Source organism: Diabrotica virgifera, chromosome 3, assembly GCF_917563875.1.
Source record: "Diabrotica virgifera virgifera chromosome 3, PGI_DIABVI_V3a".
Taxonomy (NCBI): domain Eukaryota; kingdom Metazoa; phylum Arthropoda; class Insecta; order Coleoptera; family Chrysomelidae; genus Diabrotica; species Diabrotica virgifera.
This window is the reverse complement of record NC_065445.1, coordinates 225261542-225283404: the sequence shown is the minus strand read 5'-3', so window position 1 is coordinate 225283404 and position 21863 is coordinate 225261542. Positions and strand designations below refer to the sequence as shown.

The 21863-nt window shown below is 32.7% G+C and overlaps 1 protein-coding gene across 1 annotated transcript in view; it reads right to left on the bottom strand.

The window, feature by feature from the left end:
* The window catches only part of LOC114331236 (cytoplasmic dynein 2 heavy chain 1), a 410099-nt gene that overhangs the window by 358760 nt on the left and 29476 nt on the right, over positions 1 to 21863 (bottom strand). The window contains exons 5-6 of the mRNA XM_050645881.1: positions 20728 to 20854; positions 18031 to 18161 (exon numbers count right to left, since the gene is read on the bottom strand). Coding sequence (XP_050501838.1) covers positions 18031 to 18161; positions 20728 to 20854 — 258 coding nt within the window. The remainder of the gene's footprint in view (positions 1 to 18030; positions 18162 to 20727; positions 20855 to 21863) is intronic.

Below are 21863 nucleotides of genomic sequence, written 5' to 3'. Positions count from 1 at the left end.
GGGTGTCTAGTCGGATAAACTTTGATATATGGGAACACTGAAGCAGGGGCAGTTTTAATTGTGGAACAGGTTAAAAATTTGGAACGGTCAGACCACGAAAACGGCACATTTATTTTGTCCGACAGAACAGACTTAAACTCTCCGAACAGAGATTAAACTCTCATGCAAAAATCAGACTGCTATTTATCACCTGTCATAATTCCTGTCATTTGACATATTCTACATGTTCCACTCATTAAAACGCCCATTTGGTGATAAATAACAGTCTGATTTTTGCATGAGAGTTTAATCTCTGTTCATGACACCTGTCATAATTCCTGTCATTTGACATATTCTACATGTTCCACTCATTAAAACGCCCATTTGGTGATAAATAGCAGTCTGATTTTTGCATGAGAGTTTAATCTCTGTTCGAAGAGTTTAAGTCTGTTCTGTCGGAAAAAATATATGTGCCGTTTTCGTGGTCTGACCGTTCCAAATTTTTAACCTGTTCCACAATTAAAACTGCCCCTGTTCCAGTGTTCCCATATATCAAAGTTTTTCCGACTAGACACCCTTAAGCTATTAACAAATGTTCAGCTTGCTATTAATCAACTTTTTTTTCATACGCGGGATCCAGACCTATACCTATTTAATGCACTTTACAGAATTAAAATCGGATTATTTAAGCGGCCTCAGCATTGCTTTAAGGTTACAAACAATTTTTTGGCTTATAAACTAATAGAGTGAGGACGTTTGAGTATTTACATTTACTCTGTGTGGAGTATGAAGGGAACCAGTCTCGTTGGAACTTTACCGCGCTGAGCAGATGTGACGTGAATTGTAAATTGTAGAATTCCCTCATCTTCCTTAGTCTCAGCATCCGTATGGCTTGCAAATTGTAGAAGCCTCGGAGGTGTAACCAGAGAAGGTTTCCATTGTTTTCATTCTGGTGGGATATGTTATATGCCATTAGAGTGAAAACTTAGTCTTTTGCTAGCAGTTGCCGCTAGGGCATCTATGCCATTTCGTTCGTTGCAATTCGGGACTGCAGGCTGGGGTTTGTTTTGGTTGGATCAGGGAGAGCAGCATATGTGCCTCCTGATGAGAGACTAATAAGTTTCGAAACCGGTAGAGGTGCTTGCAGCACTCTCTGATTGGACTGGAATATGGTTCGGCTGTATTTTCGTTTTGCAACGAAATTGAAAATGGTTATTCATTTTTTTTTTTTTTTCAATTATAATTATTGAAATTGTCAGCTAGTTTTTTCTGCAAAAATCCGAATGCCACCTCTCACATCCACCTCAAAACAGATCCGCCCTGGTCTATACGTGGTATTGGCGTATTGGAAAACTAGAACAACTGTAGATTTTTTATTCGTTCCAATATCTGAAGACGAGCTAAAATGGCAGAATCCGAAATTGGTCGACTTTGTCGTCCATATCCTAAATAAGACAAATAAGTTTTTCTGTGATTTTTTTTACTGATTGCAATTGAAAAATAGGTCAAAAAGTAAAAGTTATGTAACGTTAATATGAATGAGAAGGATAATAAAGTTGAGTCATCGATAGTAGTTACAAAAATTCCAACACTTGTTGTATACGTTTCGTACATAACAATCTCATTAGTTACACTTCGTAAATAACATAATTATAATTTCATGAGATAGCAACATGTAATCGTTTAGGTAAACAAAAATATTATAATTAATTAAAAAATGTTGTTATAAATAGAAGGAACCACCCGAAATGATAAACGAATTCCACGCGGTCACGCAGAATAAGATATTCAATTATATTAAATGGAACACGGAGTGACTTTTATAGTCCCCAAAATGGATAACCGGTAGTTTTAGGGTTGAAAGTTGGGGTTAACTTAAAGAAGGATACGACAGCACTAATCGCGGGATATGATCATCATTATCATTATCAATCAGCCCTGATTTGTCCATTGTTGAACATAGGCCTCCTCCAGATACTTCCATCTTCTTCTGTTCTGCGCCTCTGCTATCCAATTGGTAACAATTCTTTGAGGTCGTATGTCCATCGCCTTGGGGTCTTCCTGCGCTTCACCTGTCTGCCCGTGGCCTCCGCTCAAGCAGATTTTTAGTCCATTTGTCGTCTTTCATCCTTGCAACATGTCCCGCCCATCTCCATTATTGCCTGGTAATTATATTTATTTTGCTCAACAGGTCATGTAGACCCCGGGCGTGAAATACACAATTACATTTTTTTTTGTACTATATACAATATACAATATTAATTTGTCTATTAAAAATACATTATATTTATAAATATATACATATATAGCTCTCATTTTACAGTTTATGGCACACTCTTGTGTTACAATTTCTCCTGCGCTCTTCTTACCACTTCTCTCCATTCTCTTCTGTCTAATACCGTGTTTCTCCAGTTATCTATTTTTAATTCTCGTAAATTTGACTGGACGCTGTCTTCCACCAGGAAGACCCCATACTTCCTTTCCTTTTTTTCCGACTGGTTTCCTGTTCAATATCATCCTGGTCATTCTGTGATTTTCCAATCTTTGCAAATGTCCCAGCAATCTTATTCTATGCGCCTTTATTATTGCGGTGACTTTTGGTCCTTATACAGCTCTTCCAACTCTTTAATTTTCCTTCTTCTCCATCTCATTTGTGTATTTATGCCTCCGTGAATTCATCATCATCATCATTTGGCTCTACAACTCTATGTGAGTCTTGGCCGCGTTTACTATTTCCCTCCATTGTTGTCGGTCCTGAGCCGCTATTTCCCATTGCTGTACTCCCATTTTGCGTAGATCGCTGGCTACTGCGTCCTTCCATCTCTTTCTTGGGCGACCAACTGACCTTTTTCCATCGGGCCTTTCCCAGAATGTGGCGTTAAGAAGTCTTTCGTCACTTGTTCTTAGTACGTGACCCGCCCATCGTATTCTGTTTGATTTAATGTAGTTTACTATGTTTTCATCTCCGTATATTGTCTGGAGTTCATCATTGTGTCTTCTTCTCCATTCTCCTGTTGTCTCTTCTCTGCAAGGCCCATAGATAGTCCGCAGTATCTTTCTTTCAAGTACCAGTAATTTTGTTGTTTCCCGCTGATTCAGAGTCCAGGTTTCGCTTCCATACGTTATTGTGGGATGAATTATTGTCTTATATACTCTTATTTTTGCTGGTCTTGAGAGTATTTTTGATTTAAGTAGGGTCCTTAACGAGTAATATGCCCTGTTTCCTGCAATAATCCTGGCTGCCACGTCCTTTTCATAGTTATTTTCAAATGTTATGATCGCTCCCAAGTACTTAAAATCTTTGACGACTTCAAAATTGTATTCATTAATTGTTACGTTTTGTCTAACCCTTGGTCTTGGGTTCTTCGTAACCTCCATGTACTTGGTCTTGTTCTCGTTGACCTTAAGACCAACTTCCTTGGCTCCGTTCTCGAATAGGGTGAAAACTTCTTTTGCATCTCTGGTGGATTGTGCAATAGTGTCCACGTCATCCGCAAAGGCTAATAGTATTTTTGATCCTTGGGCGGCAAATCCGTTTGTCAGTTGTGGCTGAGCTTTCCTTACTGCATGTTCCAGTGCGAAGTTAAACAGCAGGGGGGCGAGAGGATCTCCTTGTCTAAGTCCGGTGTCAATGAGGAATTCCTCCGACGTGTTGCTGCCAACTCTGATTCATTCGGAAGCGTTCTCCGTGCTCACCTTTGCTAATCGTACCAGTTTTCCAGGTACTCCCATTTCTACCATAGTCTCCCACAATGCTTCTCTGCTAACAGAATCGTAAGCTTGTTTGAAGTCCACGAAGATTTGGTGTACATCGCGGTTGAATTCCCAGTTTTTTTCCAACACCTGGCGTAGGACGAAGATCTGGTCTATAGTCGACCTTCCCGGTCTGAATCCGCTTTGGTAGTCGCCTATTATTTCCTCTGCGTATGGAGTTAATCTTCTAAAGAGTATTATGGATATAATCTTGTATGTTGTATTAATTAACGATATTCCTCTATAGTTCCGACATATTTGTTTGTCTCCCTTCTTGTGAATAGGTATTATATGGCTTTCATGCCAGTGTTTCGGTATTTCTTCTCTTTCCCAGACTTCTCTTATAAGATGATATATCTCAAGATGTAGTTTGTCTCCCCCTTTTTTTAGTAGTTCCGCCTGTATGCCGTCTGGGCCTGGGGCCCAGTGAATTGATCGGAGAATTTTACTCTCCCATCTTTCTAATCTTTCTTCATCTGCCTTTCTCAAAACCCATAGTTCAGCTCCATATACAACCGCAGCTCTAATCACTGTCTTGTAAATTCTTACTTTTGTTTTTCTTGAAACAAACTTAGACTTCATTAGGGATCTCAGAATTCCGTATTTCTGGTTGCCTTTTGTAATTCTGGATTTAATTTCTTTATCTTCATGTCCATTTTCCTTTACTTTCACATCAAGCTAGGTAAACTCTTGCACTCTGTCAAGACTGTATATGTAATCTTTCTCCCCTTGTATTTTTATAAACTCTTCATGGTCTTGTTGTGTAATCCCCATTATCATCTACTTAGTTTTCTTTTATTTATCTTTAGGCCAAACCTATTTGCTTCCTTTTCTATATTTTTCACAATTCTTTTCAATTCTTTCTTTGATTTTGCTAATATTGTTAGATCATCCGCGAAAGCTATACATTAATGTTCATTTTTAAATATGGTTTCTTCAATTTTTATGCAGAAATTCCTCATTATTATTCCAAGAACAAGATTGAATAACGTGTTTAACATCGGGTCAACTTGCCTAAGTCCTTGTTTGATTTCGAAGTCCTCTGAGACGTCTTTCCACACTACTTCACTTTTCGTTTTTGTCAACGTCATTTTAATCAAAGTAATCAATTTTTTGGGAATTTTTAATTCTTTCAGAGCACGGTACATTTCTTTTCTATTTATACGATCATATGCCTGCTTGAAATCTATGAACAGCGCATACCGGGTAGTTTTGTACTCATAGAAATTTGCTTGTAATTCTTTTATCGTGAAAATCTGGTCTGTTACCGAACGGTTGGATCGAAAGCCTGCCTGGTACTCCCCCACAGTATCCTCTATGAATTCGTTCAGTCTTCCACCTATGAATTGTGCTAATATCTTATATCCTGTCTCTAGGAGTGCTATTCCCCTATAATTTTCACATGTTTGTTTATCTCCTTTTTTATGTATGGGACAGATTCTAGCCAGCCTCCAGTCATTTGGCATTTTCTTCTCTTCCCATATCTTTTTCACCAGCCCATATTATAGTTTCTCGTACAGTTTTTCTCATCCTGCCTTTAACATTTCAACTGTTATTTCTGTCGCTCCTAGACTTTTGTTGTTTTTAAGCTGATTATATTCATTACCTCTTGTTTTGTTGGCGTCTCCACTATCGTATTGTTTTCATCCATGTTCTGTATTATGAACATCTCGTCCTCTTTAACATTATTTAATAGCTTTTCGAAATAATTTTTCCATCTTTCTAGCACCTGCGCTGTTTCATTTATTAGTACCGTACACATGGCCTACTTTGCCCAGCAAATTTCAGTTTTATTTAAATATTTCTTTTCTTAGCACATATAAATAAATACAAAAATTATTTTGAGAACTCTCGAAATATTAACCGAGAATGTTCTTATCATTTTTTAAAAAAATCTGTAACACAGCCGAGAAAAAAAAATAAATACAAGGTGGGCAAAGTTGCCCTGGAAAAGTTCAACATTGCCCACCTATTTTAAATTCACTGTAGGGCAAAATTAAAACGTAATAGGACTACTTTGCCCATGGCATACGTTTTAATTTGTCTACTATTCTCACGATATACGTTTTTAATTTTATTTTTTAATAAAAACTAGATCAAAAAGCTCTATTTTTCAGAGTTTTCTCTAATTTCGGAGAAACTTTTATTAAAAAATTTAAAAAAATTATTTCACTTGTATTATAAAAATAGAAAAAAATATTACACTTTTATTTAAAAAAACACGAAAAACTATAACTGAAAAAACTTAAATTTTCTTTAAAAGAAAAATATCCTCTTCTACTTTTGGAAGGTTCCTTTAATATGTTTATAATGTCTTCAAAATTGACGTCCGATATGTCTAATATGTTTGGATAAAAAAAAATTTATATTTTTTCTTAAAAATTTCACGGTGCAGTATGTATTGTCGTCGTTTATTACTACTATAATTCCGATGAAATGTTTAACGGTTTTTTTTGTAAAAAATTGGACCACCACAAAAGTACCAATTTTTAGATTATTTCCATCTACTTCGATATTTTCATCAGACTCGATATTTTCAACCATTTCATCCTGCTCTTCTTGATGTAATTCATCTGCCTCCCTACCAATATCATCATCACTATTAGTCATCTCCATTTCTTCTGCTAAATTTTCGTTGTCACTCGTCTCCATCTCTATTTCTTCTTCTAAATCCTCGTTCCCACTTCCCTCCTGATTCTGACCAATTTCTTCAAATTGAACTGATTGACCGGGTTCAGTATTAAGCAACTTTTATTTTTGTTTTTTAATGGTATTCCCTTTATTTTTTTGTTGTAAAAAAATTTAATAATGCGTTATCAATTTCAGAACTTACTCTTTTGGCAAATCTCTCATTTGGCATCTTTTTTAGCACTTAATGTGGGCCAAAGGGACAAATTCTAATTGCACGAAATGAACTTTAAAGATTTTTTTTTTGAAAATTTGGTTCAATCACGTCTATTAGTTTTGTTAGCAATTGAGGAAAGATGGTTTTTTCAACTGAATTTAAGTTAGGTTGACTAGTTTTTAAATCAGTAAGGATCTTTTTCCAGGCTCTTTTTAAAGGCCGGAAAAATCCAACATCAAGTAGTTGTGTAAGCCCTGTAGAATTAGGTGGCAAAAATACAAACCTTATATTTGCCCTTTGACAAGCCCTTATTATCTCAATATTCAAATGTGGGGACAAGTTGTCCCCAACCAAAACATTTGTGCTGTTATCCCGTTTTGACCAAGGTAAAACAACTTTAAAAAACCAGTCTTGGAAAGTTGATGCATCAAGGAGCACCATATTCTGCACTTGCAACATCCACTAAATGACGTTCTTCTATTTTAGTGAGTGTAAGTGGATGGCCAATGGAGGAAACATGCGTTCGTTTAATTTTATTCAGAATAGTTCGGCGTGGCACCTTAAAATGTTCTTCTGCCTGACGGGAACTTAAACCTCCTCTCACTGCTTCCACAGCTCGTTCAAGCATGGTTTCAGAGTAGTTTACATACTGCCTTGCTCCCAATTTTTTTCTGCTTTTTTTTTGGCATTTTGATGGGTCCTTGAACGAAAAAAAAACAATTAGGTAAATACTGACTTGCTGTTTTACGTAAAAACTCAAAAGAACACTTCCGTTTCCTTTTAAATGCCTCTAAAACATTTTATATAAAAAATAAAAATAAAAAATTAAAGACAAATGACAGGACAACATTGCCCACTTGGATTTTATTTTATAAAGAAGAAACATGTAATACCTGATAAACGTTTCATCTCAAATTCAGTTAAAACAATACTAAATAAGACGTATAAACAAATATTTAGTTAATATTCCTACTGGTGTATACCCAGCAGTGCTTAGCTTTTACACTAAAAAAACTACAAACACGTGTTCAAATTTCTTACCTTACTATAAGCATTACACTTCACTCACACAGGTTAGATTACACTATCTTGATTTATGCATGTTTCTTAGTGCGCGCGTAAACGTCTGTGGTACTTTGTTATGTTGCCAAGTATTTTTTTTACAAATATTATAACCCTTACAGTGGGCAAAGTTGAACCCACTGGGCAAAGTAGGCCATGTTAACGGTAATCCATCTTCATTCTTAATATAGATGCTTCGGCTTGGATATCCTTTGTGCGTTCTTTTAACCTCTTGGTAAAATGACCTTATTTCTTTAGTTTTAAATTTCTCTTCAATTTCCTTTAGCTTATTTTCTTTGGATATTCCCTTCTTTCTCCTACATTTTCTTTTCTTTTTTTTTCTACATTGTCTTTTTCGACTTTCGTACTTTCATCTTTGCCTGGAAATACATTCGATAATGTCTTTCACTTCGGTTCGTCTACGAACTTCCTCGTTTTTGACTCTATTTCTTAAGCTTATTTAGAGCATTGATCTCTCCATGTTTCGTTATGTCCTTCTCAATTTTTCAGCTGATGTTTTTGTGAGAGTTAAGGTTTCTGCTCCGTATGTGAGGACTGGTAGAACGCACTGGTTAAAAGCTTTTCTTTTTAAAAGTAATTGGTGAAAATTTTTTTGGTTAAAAGAACCACGGAAGTGGCTTAAGAACCTAATTCTAAGCAAAAACTGTTCTTTTTTTTTTCTAAAACTCAATAGTTTTTGAGTTATTCGTGGATAAAAATTGGCCCTTTTTCATTGAAACATAACACCTTTTCGAACGGTTTTTTTGCGAATACCTTAAAAACTATGCATCTAACTAAAATAACTACAGTCGGAAAAATGAAAGAATACCCATGAACGAACATATAAAACACGCTGTATTTTTCTGTCACCGTGTCATAAAGAAAATTGTCCAGTGCAACTACATGTAACAATAATTATTACATGTACTTGCGCTGGCCAATTTTTTGTGTGACACAGTGACAGGAAAATACAGCGTGTTTTATATGTTCGTTCATGGGTATTCTTTCATTTTTCCTACTGTATGTAAAATTTTTTTGTAGCTTATAAAATAACAAATCGACACGTTCCTTCATAAATCTTCTAGTTGTAATACAAAAACAGATATGGTGGGTGAAAAGAATAAGTGTGTTTTTTTTGTGCATACTCAAATCGGTGTATTCAACTTAAAATAACAGAGTAACGGTCGATTTTAGGTGTATAATGCGACCAATACCTTGTATAATGCTTGAAAAGACCTTGAAAATCAGTAATATTAAAGTTAGATTACGTTCAAACCAAGCGAGATATATGCTGCAAAAAATTGATGAGTGTATTTTAAGAAAAAATGAAAAGTATATTTAACCCTCCATCCACCATAATTTAAATGCATCGTTTTTCTTCTACAATACTTTTTATTATGGTGTTATTTCTATGTTCCAAAAGTAGGACGGGTTTAAAATGAATGGTTTTTGAAAAAAATAAGATCAAATTATAGAGCGTATTTTTAAATTTTCTTAATTTTCCTTTTTCTCCATGTAACTTGAAAATGATGAAAGACACAGTACTGAAACACAAATCAAAATTTTTATCTAAAAAAATCCTACATTTTTGTACGACATGTTTTTTTCGTATCTCTTATTATTTTCGAGTTACATAGAGAAAAACAAAGATTTTTAGGAAAATTTAAAAATGCGCTCTATAATTTGATCTTATTATTTTTTTTTTAAATATTCATTTTAAACCCGTCCAACTTTTTAAACATAGAAATAACACTATAATAAACAGTACTGCAGAAGAAAACGAAGAATTTAAATTCTGATGGATGAGGGGTTAAAACATACTTCTCATTTTTTTCATAAAATACATTAGTCATCAATTTTTTTGCAGTATATCTCACTTAGTTTGAGTGTAATGGACATTTAATATTTCTCATTTTAAAAGTCTTTCCAAGTAGGTCCTAACACAAAAGGTAAAAAATATCTAAAATCGACCGATTCTCCGTTATTTCAAGTTGAATACACCAATTTGAGCGTGCACCAAAAAAATAGTTATTTTCCTAACTAGTGCGGAAAGTGATACTTTTACGCACGAGACTGCCGTTGAACCGAACGGCGCGATAGCGGAGTTCAGACAAGCAGTCGAGTGCGGGGAAGACACTTTCCGCATGAGTTAGGAACAATATTTTTTCTAGGGCCGTACATTTGGAAAAAAGCCACAAAAAATAGAGTTATATCAATTTTTATTTAGAAGTGGAAATACACAAATTAATTCTTTGACAAGGTTGTCAAAACCAAACTTTCAATATAATGGTTTACCACGACGACGATATTGGTATCCATGACGACGATTCAAAACCATTATAATTGTCTACTGAGCTGACTTTTAAATATGATGTCAAAATAATTTTATTTCATCGAATAATCGCGCTAATTTCATTAAAACATGAACACAATAAGGGAAAATTTACTTTCACGCACGCCGTGCGGGAAAGTGCAATTTCGGAGACGAAATGCGTGCGTGAAAGTGGCTCTTTTAGCACGGCCGTAGAAAAAAAAGCTTTTTCATTAAAAACAACATTATCTAAATTACTCTTGCTTTCAAAATTAGTTTTGCCTAGCGACATTTTTGAGATTTGGTTGCAGAGAAGAATGCTCTAAATACCCTGGACAGCGATGCAGACCAACAAAGTTGTGTTAAATAGAGCAAATGTCGTTCCTGAATTACTGAAAACGATTAAACTAAGAACAATTTTATACCTATATGGAATGTTCTTAGAGGAGACCATTACAGAATCCTTCAACTTATCATGAAAGGTAAAATCATGGAAGGAAGCAGATATTATGGGTCAAAAACATTCGCGACTGAACAGGAATATGCACTGCCGGATAACTATTACAATTAGCAGAAGACCGTAAACAAATCGCGAATATAATTGCCAAGGTTAGGGAGACATAGATACCTAATATAAAACCGAAAGAAAAAGAAGAAGTTTACTTTCATTTTATTTGAATATAATTAAGTTTTATTGAAAATTAGAAATATCCCCATATTATGTGCTTGTATAAGATAAGACTGTAGATAGAAGAAAAAATTTGAGCTATTAAGTAATGTAAAACCAAAAATTTGAGGAAAATGAATGTTTCTTTTTAAATATACTCAAGAATGTCTTATCCATTCCCTAGCAGTCTCAGTGAGTGACCAAATAAATTGTACATACACAAAAACACAAGCCAGGTATCATAAGTATCTAGGGGTCATCTGCGGTCAAAGTGACGATTTCATTAGAGTTCAAAGAGAACGAAATTTTTTACACTGGCCCATTTTCTGCGAATATTTCCCTTACATGTAAATTGGTCAATAGAAGGTAGTCACGCTACTATATGCAGATTCCTTTTTCAGATTTACATAGTTTTGTATTATTTATTGAAGGTAATTTTATAGTAGGTGAACTACACCACAAAAAATACTTATTTCCTGTTCAGATATATGTAAAATGAATAATACATTTTTTTTTTATACAAATGGCAAAAATTGTAAATCAGAATTATATTCTTAAAAGTGCTTTTAAGAAATAAGTTTCTGAAAATCCTTTTTGCGACAGTTAATTTTTTGTGAGTATTTCAATATTATATTCAATATTAAATTCAATATTATTTACGAATTCAAATTTTATATTTTTCTCTATACTCCGTTTATATGATTCCCTTTATTTTTGCAGGTTAACGTCCCCCTGATTAACGATATTAGATCTGAAGAAATAGGAATACTAATAAAGCCGACCTCAAGTTGAACCAAAACTAAAGTTACGTGGAATGGGTTAAGATCAGAGTTCTAGTTAAAATGAGGCAAGGAGACCAAATATCAACAATTTTTTGAATTTACTTGTGCAAATTATAATAAGAAACAGTGATGTCTGATGTCTCACCATGCCAAGCTTTCGCTAATAATTTAATGCTTCTAATATAATTATGTATAATATATTTTAGACCAGGACTAATCTGTACAAAAACATGTATTTTTGGATGTGAGAGGTGGCATTCGGATTTTTGCAGATAAAGTTAGGTGACACCTTCAGTAATAATAATTGACTTATGCTCCTTCTCAAATATGTCCGGAATATTAATAAAAAAATTAAAATATTTAAAAATTTCGAAAAACATCAATTTTTTTTTTGCTTCCTTTGCTTATAACTTTAAAACGGTTCGTTTTGGAACAAAGTCGTAGAGCAATAAAATGAAGATAATTGAATTTTGTATGATATACGGCTGGTCAAAAATATCTTAAGGTATTACCTTTTTTGCAATATAGCAATAAATACAAAATAAGGGGGCAAAATACGCCTGTTGTTATTCAATGTTTCTTAACCACTTTGGTGGCACTTAGGACCTTAGTAGTTCGCTTAGAAAATTCCTATAACTTACTTAAATGGTCTACCAAATTTCATTAAAAGATTTTGCATAATAAATTTGCAATTTAAATGTTTTTAAAAAAGTTCAAATTTTTTAAAATCTTTCTGAACAAAAAGTAGACCATCTAGAAGTTGGCTAATTTTTTTACACATAAAGAGGCACTCTACCTATCTAATACACTTTACAGAATTAAATCGGATTATTTAAAGGGCCTCAGCAATGTTTTAAAATTATAAACAATTTTTGGCTTATAAACAAATAGCTATGTTTAATAATAACAAAATTAATTTTCAGCAATGCAAATAATTAAAACCGGTATAACTTGACTTAAACTTTCAAAATGCTGTCAGCAGAATTGCTATTTTATTTTTTAATCAAAATTCTTCTCGTTCAAATATTGCAATTTTTCGATTTTTTGAATGTTCCACCGCGTTTATCTTGAAAAATATGCATTCTACGAAAAAACTTGTAAGAACATTTTTTGCTTAGAATTACCCAAAAATTACAAAAAAAAGTGTTTTATTTTGCGAAAAATCGATGTTATGTAATTCCTCAAGTTCTCTGTTTATAACAATCTTATCGACATCCGGATCAACTGTTACCCAAAAAATTCCTGTTCTACGGGTCAAAATACATAAAATTTTTTGGGTTAGTCCATCTAAATAAAGGAGCCCGTAGCACCCCCTCCTGGACACAGCACTAATTTGCTTATAAGCCAAAAAATTGTTTATAACTTTAAAACATTGCTGAGGCTGCTTAAATAATCCGATTGCAATTCTATAAAGTGCATTAGATAGGTGGAGTGCTTCTTTATATGTAAAAAAATTGACAAATCTTTGTATGTTCTAGATTTTGTTGTGCAAGATTCTAAAAAAATTTTAATTTAAAAAAAAAGTTTAGATTGCAAAATTATTATGCAAAAATCTAGTAAGTCAATTTTAATGAAAGGCTATAGCGGGATAAGATGGTCAAAATTGCACCAGGCTCGATTCAGTTTTGGGTTTAGCCATTCAAAAATATATAATTGAAAACTCACTCAGCCAAATTTTCTAGTCGCTAGGTGCACCATAGAGAAACATCAGAACATTTTCTATCTAGTCAGATCATCTTCAGTGACATTCTGTTTAGTTACTGAAACTATAGTCCGCTAGTTGATATATTATTATGTAGTCTTCAAAATTACATAATTATTTATTAAAATTTCCCATATAAATAGTAATCATAAAAATGCCAAAGGAAATAGCTTCAGAACAACATTAAAATTATACTTTTGAAATGCGGCACAATGTCGATATAAATGGATTTTACTAAAGCTCAAAAGCAGCATGGCTTCCCTGCTCGAAAAACTGAAGGGGTACTTGTCACAACGAGTTCGAGGTCAAGACGGAATTCGGCCTGTGTCACTCGTCTTGACTTGTCATTCCAAAAGTATAATTTTAATAAAAATTTTATTTTAATAAAATTATGTAATTTTAAAGACTACATATCAACTAGTGGGCTAGTTTCAATAACTACACAGAATGTCACTGAAGATGATTTGACTAGATCGAAAACATTCTGGATGTTCTTGGATGACTTTTTTAAAAGTTTTTTAATAAAATGTTATACCATTATACAAACCAAAGTTCTTTACTACTATAGTTTTTCAAATAACCGTAATTCTCATTAAAAAAATTCATCGATTACGTCATCGCGCCCAGATGGATGACGTCACTACTAGTATGATATATATGCCAAAAAATCACAATTAAAAAATCGACCTCTTTCGGGATTTTTCCTTAGAGTCGACAGTTTAATAAATAACAAATTTATTCCTTTCCTTTGCATCATACTGTATATTAATTTGAATTTGAATTTTGTAATTTCATGAGTACGTAGTAACTTTTTAATAATTAATTTATTAATCCCTTTAAACACTGCACTCTTTAGGTTGCACTATTTAAGCAATTAAATAATTCAAATAATTTAGTAATTTATTTACATAATAATTCCTCATTAACGTTTAATAACACGATTTTTATTACGTAAGTAGTTAGTGACTTCGACGGCAGTACTTGAGGAGTGGTTTTTTTGTATCGAACACTACAAAAATTTTATTTTTTAAACGTTAAAAAATTTTCCTCATTAACGTTTAATAACACGATTTTTATTACGTAAGTACATAGTTAGTGACTTCGACGGCAGTACTTGAGGAGTGGTTTTTTTATATCGAACACTACAAAAAAAATTTTTTTAAAGTTAAAAAAATTAATTTATTGATTTTTTTTATAAGCCTATGGCAGGATACCTTTAATAGGACGATATTATTATAATATATGAAATTCAAATAATCTTGCAAAACAAAAAAATAATTTATTTAGGTATTAATTGTATTACATTCTTTCGAGAACAACAAAATTTTAATTTTTTAAAAGTTAAAAGAATTATTTTTTTACTGATTTCTGAGGCTATTTAGTAAAAACGCCGAAAAACGGGGTTTTTGAGCATGCTGTAGGAAAAAAAATAAGTTCTAATAGCTGATTTTGAATGTAAATGTAACAATACATATAAAAATGTAAATGATGATTAATTTAGCTGTATGTTGTTGAGTTTATGAGTCAAAAACTTCAGAAAATGACAAAAAAAACAGTTTTTCGATTTTTAGGTATTTTCCACGTCGAAAATGATAATAATGATTATGCCATTCGAAAGAATGGAAAAAAATACACAAAACAACAATATTTTAAAGTTGGCGAAAAATTTACAACATAACCTAATTTTTTTTTGAAAATTTCAAAATTTTTTCCTGCGCTCAATTTTAAAGCTAAAATCTGAAAAATCAGGCAGCTTTGTGTTGTTAAGATACGCATTCATTAATTTTTTCAGATTTTTGCAGCAATGGAGCGTCTGGAAAATAATGTTTTCAAAAAACACGTTTTTTCCATAGCGGACCCCCCGGAGCACCTAGGGACTTGAAAATTTGGCTGAGTGAGTTTTCAATTATATATTTTCGAATGGCTAAACCCAAAACTGAATCGAGCCTGGTGAAATTTTGACCATCTTATCCCGCTATAGCCTTTGGTGGACGGTTTGAGCACATTACAAAAATTTTCTAAGCGAATTAGGAAGGTTTTAAGTGTAACCTAAGTGATGGAAAAACATTGAATAAGAACAGACTTGTTTTGTCCCCTTAGTTTATATTTATTGCTATTTTGCAGCAATGGTGTTAGACACTTTTAACTAATTGTATCTGATAGAAAATTTAATTATCTTTGTTTTATTCCTATACGACTTTGTTCCAAAATGAATCGTTTTAAAGTTATAAGCAGAGAAAGAAGAAAAAAAAACGAAATTTTTTGAAATTTTTAAATATTTTATTTTTTTTATTAATGTTCCGGGCATATTTGAGAAGGAGCATAAGTCAATTATTATTAACGAAGTTATCACCTAACTTTATCCGCAAAAATCCGAATGCCACCTCTCACATCCACCTAAAAACATATCCTTCCTGGTCTATATGTGTAGAAATAATGCACTTATTTAAAATGGCAATCGTTCATACTATGCTAATAAAAGATTGATGACATCGAAATTATTAGATGAAAAGAACCAAAATCACTCTCTATAAAACATTGATAGGACCCGTTATTAACCATGGTTGTGAAACCTGAGCAAAGAAAAATAAATTGAAGGCACTCGTGGGAGTGCCGACAGAAGTGAAACTTCTTATAGTATATAAATTACGAGCTCAATGCTTTTCCCCCTCCAAATAGAAGTGCTATACCTATATCATATACGTGATGCGTTTGCCCTATACTATTTATGTATACATACGCATAATTTATATACGTACAAAGTTTATTTCGTCGAAACGGTGACGGTCGCTAATTTATTATTTTTTCCCATGCAAAAAGTGCACAACGTCCGTCAAGATGTTTTCATTTCAAATATTTATTTCGTCGAAACGATGATGGTCGCTAATTTAATACTTTCTCCCATCCAAAAATGCACAACGTCTCTAAAGAAGTTTTCATTTCAAAAATTTATTTCGTCGAAGAGATGACGGTCGCTAATTTAATACTTTTTCCCATCCAAAAAGTGCTCAACGTTCCTAAAGAAATTTTCACTTCAAAAATGTATTTCGTTGAAACGATGATGGTCGCGATGACGGTCGCTAATTTAATACTTTCCCCATCCAAAAAGTGCACAATGTCGCTAAAGAAATTTTCACTTCACAATTTTATTTCGTCGAAGCGATGACGGTCGCTAATTTAATACTTTTCCCCATCCAAAATGTGTACAACGACCCTCAATAAGTTTTCACTTCAAAAATTTATTTCTTCGAAGCGACGACGGTTGCCAATTTAATACTTTTTCCCATCCAAAACGTGCACAACGTCCCTAAAGAAATTTTCACTGCAATACATATATTCGTACAAAATTTATTTCGCCGAAGAGATGACGGTCGCGAAATAAATCTTTTTCCTTGTCGAAAAATAGGTTTTACATTTATTTTAAATTTAAATACTTCTATACAATTTATGTCCCGACACTGAAAAGTAAAAGGGACTCAAAAAGACTATATATATATAATATATACAATTTATATATACATGCAAATAATATATAGCATAAGCGATGACGGTCGCAATGACAGTCGCGATGACGGTCGCGAATTCAATGCTTTTTTCCCTATCCAAAAATCGCACAACGTCCCTAAAGAAGTTTTCACTTCAGAAAAGATGAAGCGCAACTAAGGACATTCTAGAGAAGGATACAGAGAATAGTATAATATGGCTAGGTGCAAGGGCACATTGAGAAACAGGAGAAACGACGAGTTTAATAAACTGAATAAAGGGTATGGGTTTGTAAAAAGTCAAAGACTATCATGGCTGGGACATGTTCAGCGACAAGAAGACATGAAAACGACAAAGAAGATGTTACAGTGGAAGCCGGTAGGAAGGCGGAAAAAGGAAGACCCAGGACGAGATGGTTGGATGACGTGGAAGACGACCTGAAAACCATAAATATAAGACAATGGAAAAGATTAGCACAAGAGAGGACTAAATGGAAGGACAGGCAAAGACCCATCCAGGGCTATGATGCCAAAAGTAGAGGAAGAATATATAAAAAATAGAAGCGGACGCAACGAAATCTGGACTAGAAATTTATCTTAAAAAACGAAATACATGATTATCCAGAGGAGCCAATATGAGGAAGGAAAAAATTTAAAAATAAAAATAAGAGACGATAGAGAAGATGAGTTTGAGAGGGTCAATAAGTTTACTTATTTATAAGACATTTTTAAAACGTCTTCTGTCTAAAATCTGAAATAAGAAAAATAAGCTCATAACTGGCAAACAGCAACAGGTAAAAGAAAGCCTAACAAGTCTAATAAAGTTTTTTAAGTAAGCCAATTTAAGTTTTGATCTAGAAAAACAAACCTGAGGATATACCGAATAATAGTAAGACATAATATAATAATAGTAACTACATCATATTGCATGCAAAATATGAGTGCTAAATTAAGTAAAAGAGGAGCTGCTCAAAATATGGATATGTAACATGTTGGGAAGCCTTTTCTGAGAAATAAAGAGTAAGGAAGAATAAAGAAGAACCACAAACAAAAAGTATATAGGTACTACAAGACTTAAAAAATGCTATATGTTAAGACACAAGGAATAATGTTGCTGAAGCATACCCAAAAATGCCAATGGGATGACTGTCAAAAAAAGTAATACGTAGGAGGTTCATAGGAACGGGAACGAGACTATAACCGAGGATAAAATGGACAGAAATGGTTAAGAGTGACTTAAAGAAAACAGGAGATTTGGACTGGGGAAGAGAAGCAGACGACAGAAAAAAATAGCGAAGTGCCATCAAAAACTTTAGTAAAAAATAGCATAAACCGGTTTGAATGTAACTTTTTGCCCTACTTGTTATGCAGTGTAAAAGATAAGCTATAGCTTGTGCATGGAATAATCGAAGAATAATAATAAAATTTATATATTATTGGTAGGTACCTATAATATCCATTATATGTTTGATTCTGTCCTTAGGAAACGGTGGATCATTTTTCCATAAATCATCAAGAACTGTGTGAGACCTTTCCAGCAAATCCTCTACGTCTATTGTGGAAAGAGCGTCAATAATGCTATAAAAAAATTGAACAATTAAAAAAATGGTAAAAATTATGCAGTATAGTAGGTAAGTGGGAGTTTGAACTACTGCACAATGCAAATAGCTTACTTCAGTTAAAAGTCATGTTGACTAGTCGTTTCCTCAATAAACTTATTAACTTGTTTAAAAGTAAAATACTGTGGTGAATAAAATCAATCATATACATAATTCCAGAGAGCCATTCCGTAGAAAGTTCGGCACGAAATCATCAAAATCATTCTACCCTTCATTATCATCAATCAGCTAATCGCGTCCACTACTGGATATAGGCCTTCGTCAGTTCCTTCCAGTGTGCTCTACACTGGGCCGGTTGTAGCATGTTTGCCGCTACTCTTTTTATGTCGTCGGTCCATCTAGTCGGTGGTCGCCCTCGGTTTCTTTTATAGTTTCTTTGCTGATTTGTTGGTTTATTATGTGGTCTCGAAGGCTCACTTTCAGCATAGACCAGGGCGCATCTGTAAAAATATTAGTACATTTGGATGTTGAGAGGTGACTCATATTTTTTTGCAGAAATTGCTTAAAAATAACTCATATTATAATATTTAAATTATCTTCCCACTCAAAAAGGTCCGGAACATTGTTTAAATAATCAAAATGTCAAAAAATTAAGGAAAAATTCGATTTTTTTCTTCGTCTTTTGATGATAACTTTAAAAGTATTTATTTCCGAGAAAAGTTGCATCAACATAAAAGTTGTCTAATTAAATTTCCTATAATATAGAATTAGTTATAAATTTTAGAAATTGTCACCCTTTTTGAAAAATAGCTATAATTGCGAAAAAAACATAAAAAAACATGTATTCGCATTTTACATTTTTCAGCCATTTATGCTACACTTAGGTCCTTAATATTTCACCCATAAAAACTTTATGATATTTTAAAACAATACTGTAAATTTCATTAAGATCGGTGTAACAGATTTTGCAAAATAAATTTTGAAATCCAGCTTTCGCAAAAAAATTCATTTTTTCAAAATGTTTCAGGACCTAAAATAAAGCAGACAGCAAGTTGAATTTTTTTTGACTTATAGAAGATTACTGTATTTTTCGTTTGCAATTTTCAAAATTGCGAAATTAAAATCGGTTAAGTACCGAGCGTCAGGAAATTTTTTAAATAAACAATAATTTTTGGTGCTACGCGCAAGACAGCGGATATGTTTGCTCTTCCAATGACCTTTGATAATGATTGATACATTTTAATTTTTAGTACATTTTAATATAAATAAATAAATTTGTTTATTGCAAAATAAAAACACATACTTTGTCCTTTAAAATTTCATTGTTTTAGCAAATACTTTGTTTGTTCATATATTTTAACTTAGAGAATAAAAGTTTATTATTTTTAAACATATGCAATTGTATAAACAATATTTTCCAAAAAATAATCAAATTAGTTTGATTTTTGTGGAATTAAAATATTAAAATACAACAAAATATAGAGTAAGAAAATGATATATTAGATAAAAATTGAAAGAAATTTTGCTGGAAATCAACTTGTGTGAATGGAATACCGCTGTCCTGCGCGTAGCACCAAAAATTAATGTTTAATTAAAAAATTCCTGACGCCGGGGTAGTTAACCGATTTTAATTTTGCAAATGGCACGTCAAAGATAGTGTACTCTTCTATCTGTAAAAAAAAACTTCAACTTGCTATCTGCTTTGTATTCAGTCCTGCAACATTTTGAAAAAATGATTTTTTTTTCGGAAGCTGCATTGCAAAATTTATTTTGCAAAATCTATTCAACCGATGAGTGTTGTTTTACTGTATCACAGCTTTTTTCTGGGTAAAATATGAACGTTTTAAGTGTAATATAAATGGTTGAAAAACGTAAAATGCAAATACTTGTTTTTTTATGATTTTTTTCGGAATTATTGTTATTTTGCAAGGGTGAAAATTTTCAAAATTTTTAACCAATCCTATATTATAGGAAATTTAATTACGTCACTTTTATGTCAGTGTAACTTTACTCGGGAGTGAATACTTTTATAGTTATAATCAAAAAACGAAGAAAAAAATCGAATTTTTCCTTCATTTTTTGAGATTTTGATTATTTAAACAATGTTCTGGACCTTTTTGGGTGGGAGGATAACTCAATTATTATTATATGAGTTAATTTCAAGCAATTTCTGCAAAAAAATATGAGTCACCTCTCAACGTCCATCTCAAAACCGATGCGCCCTGGACTAGCATTGCACGTTCCATCTCTCGTTGTGTAACTCTGAGTTTATTCTCAGATTTTTGCGTCGGTGTTAAGGGTCTCTGCTCCATAAGTTTGTACAGGCAAAACACTTTGGTTATAAATCTTTTGCTTGAGACACATGGAAATTGAACTTATTATAATACGGCTTAGTTTGCCAAATGCTGCTCATGTAAAGCCTATTCGCCTCTGTATTTCATGTGTTTGATTATCTCTGATTTTACCCTTACCAGATCGTAATTAAATTTCCAAGCTCACTAACCTTATTGTAGTAAAGTAAAGATATTGTAATAAAGGTAAATATTTTTGCAATAAATTTATATTTATATACATAGGTACATTACCTAAATTCTCCAGCGATGGTTGCGAGTAAGTCCTTAAAAGTAGCACAGTCAGCTTTTGTCACTTTATCCCTTTTAGACGGCTTGATTGTACTCCAGTAAGCTACTTCATGTTCCAAAGACGTGACCACTTAAAACAAAAAATTAGATTGATGTATAATATATATATATATATATATAATAAATTTTGTTTATATATATATATATATATATATATATATATATATATATATATATATATATATATATATATATATATATATATATATATATAAATACTGATAAATGACACGTAACGGAGCCCGAAGACAAACGGGCAGTTTCAGAGCCCTGCACTTCCTATTGGTTACGGCGTGTATACTTTGTACCTATCGCCTTAAAATCACTTAAAACCTATAGAGGGGAAAGCAGAGGGGTAAAGTTTTTTCCGTAGAATTGTCGTTAGAAACGAATTTCACCTTTTGAAGCCCAAAAGATATTACTTGAACCTTTAGAAGCCCACTGTTTAAAAATCTATATACTATTGCAACGTTTTAAAGCCTAGCGGTGTTGCCAGGTTACTGATACTATTAATAGTACATCTATTTTTAGACCCAAGGTTATATTTGAATATTGTCCATTATTATTATCAGTGTTATAGGAGAAGAACCGGGCTTCTCACAGTTGCATTCGTGTTGTTTGCTTTTATATGGTAGTATTACTACTTTGATATTGGGAATAAAGTAAGTATTATTTTACTATTTATTTTAAACGATATTTTCAGTTTAATATGGACTGAATCGTATTATAACGAAGATAGATTATAGAGGCTCTCTATCAAATTATCAAACATTGCTTAGGAACTATTGCTCATCTACGGAAGATGATGAGAGAAGGTTAATAAAACTCTTATACAGTGTATTTACATAAGTTTTAGCATACAGGGAAAAATATTTTATTATAATAATTAAGAGAAAAAATCATTTTCCGTCAAGATTTTATCAATATTATACTAGTTTTGCCTGTGAATGTGATTATTGCTGAAAGTAAAGTACATTTATTTTCGACAATATTAAAAATCATTATAAAGAAAAGGGGTTTAGAATTGAATATATTGTTTATTTACATAAAAAAAGTTAAAATAATTTTTATTTTTTTGT